General features: G+C 40.5%; 1 protein-coding gene across 1 annotated transcript in view; it reads left to right on the plus strand.

Annotated features, from left to right (window-relative positions):
• Positions 1 to 8,219, plus strand: part of ctnnbl1 (catenin, beta like 1) — a 50,148-nt gene extending 41,929 nt beyond the window's left edge. The window contains exons 15-16 of the mRNA XM_069527111.1: positions 865 to 937; positions 7,512 to 8,219. Of these exons, the coding sequence (XP_069383212.1) occupies positions 865 to 937; positions 7,512 to 7,600 (162 nt within the window). The 3' untranslated portion in view covers positions 7,601 to 8,219. The remainder of the gene's footprint in view (positions 1 to 864; positions 938 to 7,511) is intronic.
• The last annotated feature ends 5,508 nt before the right edge of the window (positions 8,220 to 13,727 follow it).

The raw sequence follows: 13,727 nt of genomic DNA on the forward strand, positions 1-13,727 counted from the left end.
GCATATTTTTCCATTTAGTTCTATTTTGTCTGTGGATAAACATGAACAAAAACTCAGCTTCAAGCCTTTTGAGTGGGTGTCTCCAGTGGCAGTGACTGACATCTCTCAGCCAGTGTTGCCTGGAGAAATGCTGACAGTTTCTGTGGCAAGCTACTGACTTGAACACATCATAGCCTCAAAGTCCTGTATAGCTTACAAACACTGATACAAAACCAGCCATCCATGCATTCTACATCTTGAACAGGTCACCTGATACAAAAGCTTTTTTAATTCTCAACAAGCTCTCCTGGTTTTAGCCATCCACAAGCTAACTAGGTTTCAAGGCCTTCATATATCAATGGAGCCGAATTTCGACACATAACTATTCACATCAAGCGCAACAATACTCATTCGGATTGGTTAGATGTGTACATTACAAAGGCTTAACTATGGAAAAATCCACTTTGGTCTGAAAAAATATACTCAGCAATATCACTCAACAAGATGTGAAAGCTTGCATCAACTGGATAGTGTGAATAATTGCACGAGAAAATGCGTGAAGTGTGCAAAGGTTTACTCACAAAATTAAAGCTGTTAGCAATGATTCTCACTAGATGTTGCTTTTTGGTCATGTTATTTCAACAACTGCTGAGTCAAAGTTGGCAGCTTCCATCTAGCACCATTTATGTCCCAGAATGTTGCTAGCATTAGCTGTTTGGGTCTAATTGAAGAAATGACTTTGTCCTTGAATTCAATTATATTAGACAAATCAAATATATAAACACAATTTTTTTTTTTTTCGCAAGAGCGAATTAAAATTTTTACCTGACACTTTTGACTCTAAAATGTCAGCATGTTTCTGATCCTCGTTTTCTGTCCATGTAGCTGCAGCAGAGAGTCCATCAAATCCTCAACCTGAGAGGAGGCTCTGTCAAAGTAGTACGCCACATAATGAGAGGTAAGTAACACAGTAAACAATAATCATCACATCACTTAATGAAAAGTATTTCAGGGGCCATGTACATGATATACACCTGTATCAGGCAATTCAATCATTCCAATCATATGATCTAAATGGTTTTTCGGTCTATATAATATAGTCTAATATGATGCAGAGATATCTTGAAACATGCATTTATTGTGCAATGATATTGCAGGGATATTATGGAAAATGTTTTTCAGACTATATTTTCATGGACCTTGACCCATCACCTTGAAAAGTTAATTTTCGGAGATACCCTGCAAGTAATGTTGATACCAAATGTCCTGAAAATCTGTCTTTGTATTATTGAGTTATTTTAGACACACACATACACACTTATCTTGGTAACAAACAGATAAATGCAATATAGTGTGATGTGGAGGAAATTTCTAACCAGTTCATGTAGTGATGAATTCCTCCTGCTCATCTTAGTTTCTCTCTTTTAACAGAATCTGATCTCTCTCACCGGTTAATGAATCCCAATCAGTTCTGCTTTGCTCTGGTTTCTCTGCAGTAATCTGCTCTCTGAAACTCATTTCTTGCAGATGTTTCACAACAAGGAATTATTCTGAACTGCTGGAGCCTTTTAATGTAAAACATGTGGAGGAATTGTGAGAAAATGAATTTGGCTTCTCACCAAAATAAGGTGAAATCTACGCAAATAATGAGGCGGGTTAGAAATAAAGGCACCTCTTTCTTAATAGCCTGTTTCAAATAAGCAAGTTCCTCCCAATAAAGAACATAATCAAATGTTTACATAAAGAACCCTTCCATATGCAGTTACTGAGAAATCAAATATTTTACTCCATCTTTTTGTCATTCAATTTCTTGCATGAATTTCGACCACTAATATTTAATCCCATTAACAAACACACATGGTTGTCTAAATAAAACTCACATTCCCTCTGTGCCTTCATCAGTTCTTCAGGTTGACCTGGCTTCACTAGAAAGTCAAATAGACGAGATAAAAGGTTTAAAAGATGTGTATTTTTGCAGTATTTTGTGGTGCTCCTACATCTAAAGCAGACCATATTGCTTCCAGAGAAGCATTTTATTGACACATTTTTTTAAATCCTGTTTTTGAGTGCTTCTCACACTGGCAGGGAAGCAACATTTTGGGGGGGAATGTTGGTATAATCATTGCTCTTTGGCTGTGGCAGTCGTTTGATAGCAAGCCCATGCTGTTCGCCTGCCAAAGCGGTTGCGCTGGAATATAATGAAATGCTATGAATAATGTCATTCTTCTTATTCTCTGGAACAAAGAAATAAACTTGGGCCAACTTTGGAGCCTGGGTGTCAAAATGCAGCTTTCTTTTTTTAAGGTTGAGTAGGTTTTGTTCTTTATAATCCAATATAAGCCAGTGTGCCGATGTCAGTTCAATACATCCTTCCTTTGCAGAACTGATCACACTGTGCTGTTTATGGAGACCTCCTGCAGCATAGGAATAGAGGTGGATATGTAATAATGATGGTCCTGACTATCATTTAATATAAAAACCAGATTAAAAGGAATGAAAATAAACGAAATTTAAATTAATTTCAGCTATAAACACAGAATACAATCCAGCATTTAAACCACCTGTGTACAGATGGTAAAACATTTAGAAGAAATGCCTCCCGGCGTATAAATATATGTTATTTGTTCATATTGTCACTGTGAGAGGAGCACACATTGTCAATCATTCTCTTTTTTCTGCTGTCCTGTCGTTTTTGTTTCCTGTTTGCTTTTCAAAACCCTGGCAGTTGTGTTATTTTCTTCCCGGTGTGACATCCATCCTTCTTGTATCATTGTCGGATAAAGCCCGAGGACGCGGCTCCACTCACACACCCTCTGGCTCTCGGTGGCATGTAGCACTGTAGATAAAGCCATCCGTCACACATGGCAGTGCCAGCAAACATGGCGGTTCTCCAGTCTTTATTCTGTGTGTGTGCATTTGTGTGTTTCAGCGTGTGCGTGCATTTGTGTGCATTCACATATTCATCTGCATATTTGCATAAAGGTGTGCGTTGCTTGTCTTTGTACTTTTTGCTTACGAACATGATTTTTTTGTTTGTCTGTGCATATAAATGTTTGCCCGTAACACGTCAACGTGTTTCTGTGTGCATGCCCTTGCTTGCTTTTATGTGCATATTTTCTTACATACTAATCTATGCAGATATGTACATGTTGAGTTTGCTCCTTTGTGATACAGTTTGCATATTGTAATCATGTCTGCCCTTGCATGTTTTTGCATATTAATGGGCATCATACTCGTCCTTGATCTTCTCGTGGACTTATTTGTCATGCATTGTGTTGTGTTTGTGTGTTTTAGGCTGAGTGTATACGCACCTCTAATGTCATGAAGCTGGTGTCTCCGTCCATCTGAAAGTGTGTGTGTGTGTGTGGTTCACAGAGGTGTGCCCTCACCTTTTTCTTCAGGCCACACTGTGGAGCCCTTGCCCATTTAAAGTGCCCCTCCCGGTCAATGTGAAGACACAGAAAAAAGGTTAAGCGCATGCAGAGTACGTCGCCGGCTCTGATATCTTGACCTTAATGACGTTAGTTCACTGAATGAGAAGCAGTTCTGCTGGAGGGAAGGATTAGCACACTGCATGGGAGAACATTGATTTTACTGACTTGGTGATAATCTGCAGTGATGTTTTCCTCTTAAATGAAACTTCAGATAGGTCATATCACAGGTGGTTAAACTTTGCGTAATAATAAAGGGACCTTCATTGTCTTTCTTTGCATCAATAAGCAGACATATTGTTACATCTGGTTATGTTTAACACTTCAATGGGCCTTCTGAGTTGATAGTAAATAAACGGAATGGTCAAACAACGTATGATGAAGTAAAAACACATTACTAGCCAGTGGATCATGTTATTCACAACCTTTTGCTGAGTAACATGAAGAAAACTTCCATACATTGAGTACATACATTACCTCATCCATTAACGTGATTTACAACTGAGTTGCGTGCGGTACATTTTCATTAATGTTGATGACAACTCAATTGAGGAACCGCTAGAGGCTGAAGTTATATATTGTACGTTTCTGCTCAAGTAGGATTAGGTCGTGCCACACGTTGCCTGATGGTGAAAGTGTTTCTTAAGAAGAGCCAGGCGGTCACAGATAGGAGGAGAAGTAATTTTGTTACATCGGGCGTTATATGAGTTTTTTTCCCATCTTTAATCAAGAGCAGTGTGACAGCAGGATTTGCTGATTTCACATTCAATATTTGGAATACTCAAAACCCTCTCACAAATATTCCCTGGCTTTGCTTAGATTTGCTGCTCTCCAGCTTCTGCTCTTCTCCTCAAGCTCACGCTGCTTCTGTGCGTGCATGAAATGTCTGCTCTTTGATTCTTCCTCTGCGCTTCCATTTTTCTTTTGTGCTTGGATTTTATTTAATTTATTTTTTTCCGCAAAAATCTGTCAAAATTCCCCAACCAGTAGAATTCTAAGTGTACGAATGTAACGTCGTTTTGTAACCTGATCTTGAAAGTCAGCAGCATCTTGCCTGACACACAACATTTCTCCAGAGATACACAATGCACTTATTGTAATGAAGCAATATGTTGCCCAATGCGACAGTCGGGGTCTTTGATTCGATGGATACATCGGTGATAGTTAATGCTGCCATTTTCATTTAAAGGCCTCGGAAACACACTTCAGCAGATGGCTGGCTGAATGTAGCCATACATATTAGCTGGTGTTTTTGTCAAGGTGTCCTTTTTAATGTTTTGACGCTCATGTTTTAGAGACATCATTGCACTCAGCATTATTTCAGACCAATGTGTGTGTGCGTGTGTGTTATTGAAACCTAGATATTAAGCATCGGTTGGTCTTGATGATGAGGGCTGATAAGAGAGGGGCTTTGATTTCTTCTTTGTGAAGCAACACGTGTGTCCAGGACGCTCTCTGTGACGACTTCTGATGATTTGAGAGCATGATTCGATTAACACGCAGCAGGATCCTTTGTGAAACTGCTCTGACTGTTGTAACAGCCGCAGCTGTAATCACACTCAAACGTCCTGGAGTGCCACTACCCGTGGCTGCTGCTGCAGAGGCAGCTCCTGGAAATGATTCTCCTTGTACTCATGGCAGATCAGTCCCAGTCACTGACCTGAGTAATAGCGATGCTCAGTACTGTATTGTCCCTCCGCCTTGTTGCCGTGGAGACAGCAGAAGAGAGTAGCAGCATGGCAAAGAAAAGGTTCTGCAGAGAGTTGAGGTGTCACAGAATCTCTGACCTTTCTGTCTGTGCGGCTGCCTGCACACCCATTTATAGTCACACACATGCACACACACACACACAGGGACAATGGCAGGCGAACAATGAAAAGAGGCTGTAGGTTTTCATGTCTCTGTTGAATTGCTCCCTCTCCATGTCCCCGAAAACCTGCTTTTCTCAGTCAACCTTAAAATTCTGCCTATTTTTAGTTGAGTAGCATCCCACACCTCCAGGGATCACATTTAAATCCCTGGTGCTGCCATTCAAGGCTGCTGTGGAAGCTGCATATCTCTGTGCCAAGGTCCAAACAGACCCCCCCCCACCACCACCACCTCAGAATCCTGGACTTACTTTTATAACTTTACTCCCAGTGCTTCGGTCTTTCTCAGCCCAACTCTCCTCAGAATACGCAATGATGGAGTGACCTCTGCGTGTCTTCTGAGCTCAGCCAAAAACTCAACAAGCTGTTCATGTACGATACTGTTCGGCTTCCCTTACAACTCAAAATATTACTGATGTTGCTACACACTGTCTGATCTATTCCTGCACTCCTCTGTCATGCAGTGATGGAAGGTACTGCAGTTACCTGATTTATAGAGGAATTTCTTTTTTGTCGCTTCGTGCTTCTCCTCAATGACATTTGAGAGAGAGATGTCGTACCTTTCATTCCTCCACATTTATTTGATAATCAGACTTAGTTTTATATCAAGAAACTTTTTTATAGCTATTCTGTAGAACATTTATTTTGGACACTTAAAATGCATTTTGATCACTATACATCTGTTCTTTTAGTTATGTGGGATTTGTTTGCTGAACGTTAACTTTAATGTATTTTAATATTGCTGATCTTGTACTTTGAAAAAATGCAACCGATACATCCCACCACCTCCCATCACCTCTCATTAAAACTAGCCCCCCAAAACACATGAAAGTGCACAACATGTGGACAACTGCTAGAAGCAGATGTTTCCCTCGCTCGCTCGCTAACTCCTGACTATCGTCTCTGATTCAGCTGTGGATGTTTCTCAGCCTTAAGATGCACTGGGTGCGCTCAGGGCGGCAGGTTGGTTAGCCAGCCAATCATTTGATTCAGTCTGACTTTATTCATTGCTAGTTATCAGGACGTGAAGAGGATTTCAACAAATAAGATAAAAAACAACTTTACTTTAATGTACAGAATCTGAGTGCTTCTTCCTTTTTCTGCTTTCGTGCAACATTGTGGTACCATTACTTTGAATTGTCATTATTAAACTTTGCAAGCTTTCAGCTTTTCGGAACCCTGGTGGAAATGCTGGTTTCAGGGCACCTTTACAGAATAATTGTATTAAAACCTCGATCTAGCTTTTGTAGGTTTGGCATCATTCCTATCAATGATTATAAGACAGTACAATTAACAAGAGCAGCTTGATAATCAGAACATTTTCAGTTAACCCCCTTTTAGGCCAGCCGTGTATGATAGGGAAAATAAAAACAGCCCTGTTTCGCCCTAAGCCCTTCAGGCTCTCGTCAGGAAAGCCCCCTTCATTCACTCCTCCCTGCAGTGTCTCCCGGCGAAGAATCGTCTTTTCATCTTTCTGTCTGCCACATCCTCAGGTTTAATGTGTAATCCCTGCGTCGGCACAGAGGATGGCTGAGAGACAGAGCAAATGCCCCGCACTCCACCGGGGCCGCAGCAGCTGCAACTTTCTCTTTCAGCACATTAGACTCACAAATCGACTGTCGGTGGGTCTCAGAGGCCTTGTGTGGGAGGCAGACGCACAAAATGAAGAAAGCGCTCAGGAGAGTACGATGAAGTACGAGCACGGCACAATACACCTGGACCGATTACTGCTCATAGCCCGAGGACACGGTTGCCATCCTGGGACTTCTCACGATATGACAGCAATTTTTCAAGGAAATATCTTGTTATATGACTTTTGTTTCAAAGAGATAACTTGAGACGGTCTAGACTAGATTATTGAATGCTCTCTCTCAGCTTTGTCACTAAAAAACAAAGTCACCTGTGTTGCTCTTTTCCTTACAATAACCTGAATTGTTTATTCAGTGTTTGTGTATATATTTAAAAGTGGCCAGTCTATGTTTGATTAAAATTTGCGGCGGTTGATCTACTCACCTTTTACTCCTCATTTGTGGTCATCAGATCACTACAGGTCATTCTGCTGTTTAGCTCTGAATGTGACTAAACAACGTATTATCACATTTGTCTTTCATTTTGTGGCTGGAGCGATCCAGCTAATGAGTTTCTGGCTCAGAGGATGTTCCCTCAAGCCTCTAAAGTCAGTCGAGCCTGAGCTGTCGACTCAACTAATCCACCTTTTCTTTGTCTTGTGCAGAGTACGCAGAGAGCATCGGAGATGGGAAGAGTGACGAGTTCAAAGAAGCCGAGCGGAAGAGGATCATGGACCTTGTCGACAGCTTCTAATCTCACTTTTTCTATCTTCAAATACACAAACAAATCCTTTCTTTCTCATGAGAACATTGAAGCCCCCTCCGGTTCTGATCTGGAACCAGATTTGAACGGGACCTTGATCCAGTCGTCTGTTTTTCTGCGACATTCTGAAGGTAAAGTCACTGAGGACATTTACATGCACGAATTTACTGCAAAATACCTGTCTGCCCTGAGCAATCTGTTTTTTTTCTTATTTTTATTTATTTATTTTTAAAGGAATTACATGAATTACCTTGCCTCGATCTTTCACATCCACTTTGGGGAATAAAGAAAAATAAATTCAAAAAAGAAACTCACAATTAGATGTTTCATTAAATTCAATCTTATTCGTCCTGGTTAGAATCGTTGTTAAAATCCATTGACAATCGTGCATGTAAAATGTTCTCATCATAGAAGCAGTAGTAGATCAGAATATTATAGACTGACTGAAACACACAACAAACACGAGACTTACTCAGAGCTGCAGATTCTGTTCAGTGGTGTTGGATATTAACAGACATTCCTCTCTCACTCTACCTGGTTTGTTTGTTTTTGAATTTTGTGTCTAAACTATTTTGTAATAAAACATTTGGTAATAAATTCCTTGATATTATCTAATGCATGTTTGATTATTGTCACTGTTGATAACCGTCTGTGCACATGAATCTCATTATAAGTGCACTTGGTTATTGTTGCACATGGGCATAGACAACAAAGCTGTATCTGTAAACACACACGGTCCTCACACAAAGACTGCTGCTTCTTTATTTGTGTCAACACTGCTGGCTCTCAGCAGAGCTCTCTGGAGGAGGTGTATTGTGGTTGAGCTGCACACGCAAATAAACTCACTGTTTTATTACGCTTGTGACAGTGACGGCCAAAGACACATTATTTCAGGAACGCCTTGAGAGAATTTCGGTCACTTGGATGAACTGATTCGATTTTGGTCAAAGATCACTTTGACTGCACGTGTTTGACCATAATTCAATTTCTTCAACTAATACTTTCTTAACTACATACAAAATCAATCAATTAATCAGTTCTGAGGCGCATCTTAAAATAGTCTCATGACCTCTAGACCATGCAACTTCATTTAGCAAACACCCTCTGCTGGTCATTTGAGAGAATACTGGTTTCAGGCATTTCTGCATTGCCTTCACTTTACGGACCTGGAGTCTACATCCATTGTTATATTCATCAGTGGTTTGAACTTTGTAGAGGTAAGTAGAGAACAGTGGGTTTTCTGGTTAATCACTGCAAACAAACGTTTAATGTTCAATTGATAAATTCTTATTGGACAACATATTATTACCAATTTCTGTTGTGCAGCATTTCAGAAAGTATCTGCAGAGAAAATGACTCCAATGACCAATGTTTTTAATCACATGCTTTTACAATATATGAATGTATTTTATTCATATATTATATATAGATGGACGATGCATCTCCTCTTCCTCACATTGTTCAAAAATGATGCTAAAATATCTAATATGGAGCAACTGCATTAGCAATCAAGGTTGGGAGCTGCAGAATCAAGGTCTAGCCAATATACAAGCTATACAAGCAACCAATCGCAACTATAGGAGGATAGATATGAACTGAGGCTTTTAGAGAAGCAAAAACATCTCTTACTCTCTCCCTCTCTCTCTCACAATCTGACAAACCTATCTCATTAACAGACTCACTACCTGTCCGTTGTAACATTTGCTCCCTCTCTCCCTCCTCCCTGGCCTCATCTGCTTTAACAGCCCTCCCCTCATCTGACTCTTTCTCGCTCATGCATCCTACCTTTTACATACACTCTCCTCTGTCGATTCTCTCTGTCCTCTTATTTCACGACAGGTCCATAAGTCCTCCCCAGCTCGGTGGTTGTCTGACTCAGTGCTTGCAGACAGAGCCACTATGCGAGCTTCAGAAAGGAAATGGCGAAAATCTAAACATCCAGATGACCTGCTCATCTATCAACCCCAAAAAAACTCCACTTTTTCCAACCTCCTTGACCCCCCCCCCAGTCCCCCTCCTCCTTCCACCCTTCTACCAAGTCACTTTGTCAACTACTTCTCAAGAAAGATAGATGACATATGCGCCTTCTTTTTCACCCCCTGTACATTTCCATCAACTTCATCTTCATCTTCTTCCCCTTCTCTTTCCTCTTTCACCCCCGTCTCCCAATCAGGTTCTTACCCTGGTAACGTCCGCCCGTCCATCCACCTGCCACCTTGACCCCATCCCTTCTCACATTCTCCAATCTATTGCTCCCGACCTTCTTCCTTTTCTCACCCATCTCATAAAAACTTCCCTGCTCACTGGCTGTTTCCCTAACTCTCTTAAGGAGTGTTGTATATTGAGTGGCAATGATGTGAAGATGATGAAGGAATCTCCGCTCACACCGTCTTGCTTGAATAAAAGGTTTATTACAAGAAGTTCAGCATCAATACAAGCACTGCAGTATGCCGTGAGAGAGATTCGGAGCCGATGTGAATCTCTTCTCCCTAACAGCTCCAACTCCCCGTTTGTATAAGGAGTGTTGTCGTCGTAATATTGAAAAAACTCAAATTAGAGTGGTAATTAGAGCCTTGACCTATAGACCTGATGCCCACACTTAGATTTTCTCAGGAACCTAAAGGCATATGGACCTCCAGATTATCAGGGCCTGTGGACCTCCGACCCATAATCAACTTCCTTCAGAGATAAAATCAACACATGGCTTTTCAGACACCAAGGAGGCACAGGTTCTGGTCGTCATCTCAGGCCTAGACTACTGCAACTCCTTCCTGGCTGGTCTATCCGCTAGTGCTGTCTGACCGCTGCAGCTCATCCAGAATGCAGCAGCTCGACTGGTCTTTAACTTACCTAAATTCACTGACATTACTCTGCTCCTCCCCTCCCTTCACTGGTTACCATCCGTTTCAAAACACTAGTACTTGCGTACCGTGCTGTGAACGGATCGGGTCTAGTCTACATCCAGTCAGCTTGCTGCTCCCTGGCTGCGAGCAAACCACCAAACAAAATCACGACTGTTTGCTGTCCTTGCTCCTAAATGGTGGAACAAGCTCCCCATTTACAACAGCACAGCAGAAATCTTCCGCCACAGACTAAAGACACATCTCTCCCGACTACACCTGTTTCAGAGGTCAAAAAAGATCTGTCTATTTCCACTGGGTTCATGCAAATACACTTTCTCAAAATTCTCTTAACTACACAAACGTCTTAAACACACTGGTAAATTGTTCCTTTATGTGTGACCAGCAGGTGCTTGTTGGTGAGATTTGATCATCAAAATAAATGTTGATAAAACCTTATATCTGCTTTATTTGTGGGGCCACTTCAAGTGCTGTTGTCCAAATCACTCAGACAATCTCCAAGTTATATGACTCATACAACAAGTCAGGATTACACAGATTTCAGTCATAAATCACTGAAAACTAGTGAATGACACACATTGTCATCAAACACTCATATGTACCACTTACGAACAAATCCGTTTTTTAAAAATTATTATTATTATTTTATTTTTTTCGCGCTTTTATTTGGAGAGAACAGGAATATATGCAGTACAGGGATTCTAGCTAAGGCCTCTATGGGTGAGGCATCTCTCAAATCAATTTGTTTTGAGATCAAGTGACAGTAAATTTAAGTCGATAACATATTCACGATCATGGTTAAATTCAGTTTTGTCATCTTGCACTAGTGGCAATATGCTTTGTGCTTTACCAGCAATACTGAGTGGCCAAAGCTGGTTAGCCCATTTGTTTTCCCAATTTTTTCTCTCTCACTCATTGTGATCTGAAATTGAACTTGTTTACATGGGACTGATCAAAGCGATCTGAAGTCAGTGTGTTTCTATGAAATTTAATCTAAGTGGTGATAGATGGAGAGATGGTGAATTTCCTGTTAGCACTGTACTGATGACAGTTCCTTCGCTGCCTCTGAGTTAGACTTCAATGATTTGATATTTGCCTCTTTTATGCCCTGTAAAAGTGGAAATGACCTGAGACAGGAACTGAAAACCAAGCATGTATTTGTTGCTGTGAATGTGGTTTTCAGAAGACCTTGAATTGAATCTGATCTGTTGTCATGTCACACTTGCTCATACAGAACTAATTATATTCAATGGGTACATATGTGAACTAGTTTTTAACAAGATTTAAGGTAAACAACTTTCTCTAATTGACTTTTATAAGTTGTCTTCCCAATGTTAAACTATAACTATTCACTTCTTACTCTAAATTCCTGCATAACTCATTTTGTGCCACACCCTCTCTGGGTCCCTGACTATGATCCTGGCAGGAAGCCACAGTGACGGGAGGGAACGGGGGGGTGGCTCACTGACAGCCGTCACATCTGTTGCCTTTCCTAAGTGTCTTCACAAACTCTAATATCGCTTGGTAACAAGATGGGTAAAACGGCAGGGCGTCGTTTGCATATTGTATTGGCAGAGGAGGCTCGGCCCCATGCATCTCTTATCAGTGATTATGACTGTGGCGTGTTTAACAGCAGTTGTACAGCAATTTCACAGCCGAGGGGAGGGAGAATAATTGTATTTTCCGAATGAATGAGTGCAAACACTGTGCACCGCTGTGCTTTTGGGATTCTCTCCTTTAGTAGGGGACTGAGAAGAGAAGATATTCTGTTATTGAGTAAGCACACATTTGAAAAAAGTGCACAACAGGGGCATTGCAACTTAAAGCTTTGGTGTGTACACAGGACTCTTGGACCTTTATATAAAGCTTTTGAGTGTCTGTACCTATAGCTTAGAGATACTCTCCTTCTTTGTAACCACTAGTGCAGTATAGGTCCACTACCACTGATCCTGATCATGTTAAAATGTGCCCTAAAATGAAATAACCTGTATCTGAACATTTGAGAAAAAAAGCCTGTCTTTAACTGTCCAATCACTAACAGAGTCATGCAATAAAGAGGACAACAAAATGAAACAGGAAGAATGAGGCGCAAAACAACAGCATATTTGAGGGTTATATTGGGCCTCGCAGGACCAATCTGAGAGGCCCATTCTTTCCAGGTAATAGGACAATAAAATGCATTAGTGCATCCTTGCAAATTAAAGGTGAAACTGGAGCCTCCACGACATAATGATACCGTAGCTACCATGACTACGTGGCATCTATTCAAGACAGGTATTTTTTCATTTGTCTCTCTGCAATTCTACATGCATTTACTCCAGGAGAGCATGGGCAAAAAAATGCAAATTATCCCATGGTGCAACAGAGCTAATATGGTAACTTCCTTAATTTTACAGATCTCTGGTCCCTGAAATCTACCATCTCAGAAATTTTAAAAAATTGATAATTTTAAATGTGAGAGATTTAGAAAGGATTATCCATACTTACTTCACACCTTTATTTCTGCAACAACCTTTTCTCTGGTCCCAATGAAAAAAAAACTGAAATGACTTGGGGTGCCATGTTATCATTGTTCTATCATCTCTATTATTATTATAATTGTTATTATTTTTATTTTATAATTATTATTGTTATTTATACATCCTTCTTTATTTTAACCATTTGCTTTCTTGCTGTTATGAACTTTATACCTTTTTTTGAAAAGTCCATTACATATAAACATATTAACTTATTGTTTTTATTATTATTCATAAAAGTGTCTGTAAAAGCTGTCATGACTTGACCCTTACAGCCTTAGTATAATTGAGGTTAAATCTAGTAAGAAAAAAAAAATCAGGGAGAAACATGCAGCCATGAACATGCTCATATACAGACTACAGACACTCGTTACCGTGTAATGGTGCTGACGGAGGAGGAGGCAGCCCCTGTGCTGGCTTCTTAACACCACTCTATATTTATTTATGTCTATCTGAAGTTAGAGACAGTGGGTGAATGTAGACGACAACCAGTGGAAATAGTATTTGAATTTTAAGATTTCTGAAATTAAAGGCAGATATTGATTTTCAGAGAGGGAAGATTTTGCAGTTTGGATCACTGGCACAATGAAACAGAGACATGAACTAAACCCCGGATACAGTCTCTGGAGGGGCCGCACGTGAGAACGCAAATGTCAGAGTGAGAGGCTCCAGACTTTCTCTGGAGTTTCTCCTGCCAGGCTTCTAGTGAAAACTCTGAAGAATGTCGGAATGAGCCCATTT

This window comes from Paralichthys olivaceus, chromosome 6, assembly GCF_024713975.1.
Source record: "Paralichthys olivaceus isolate ysfri-2021 chromosome 6, ASM2471397v2, whole genome shotgun sequence".
Taxonomy (NCBI): Eukaryota; Metazoa; Chordata; class Actinopteri; order Pleuronectiformes; family Paralichthyidae; genus Paralichthys; species Paralichthys olivaceus.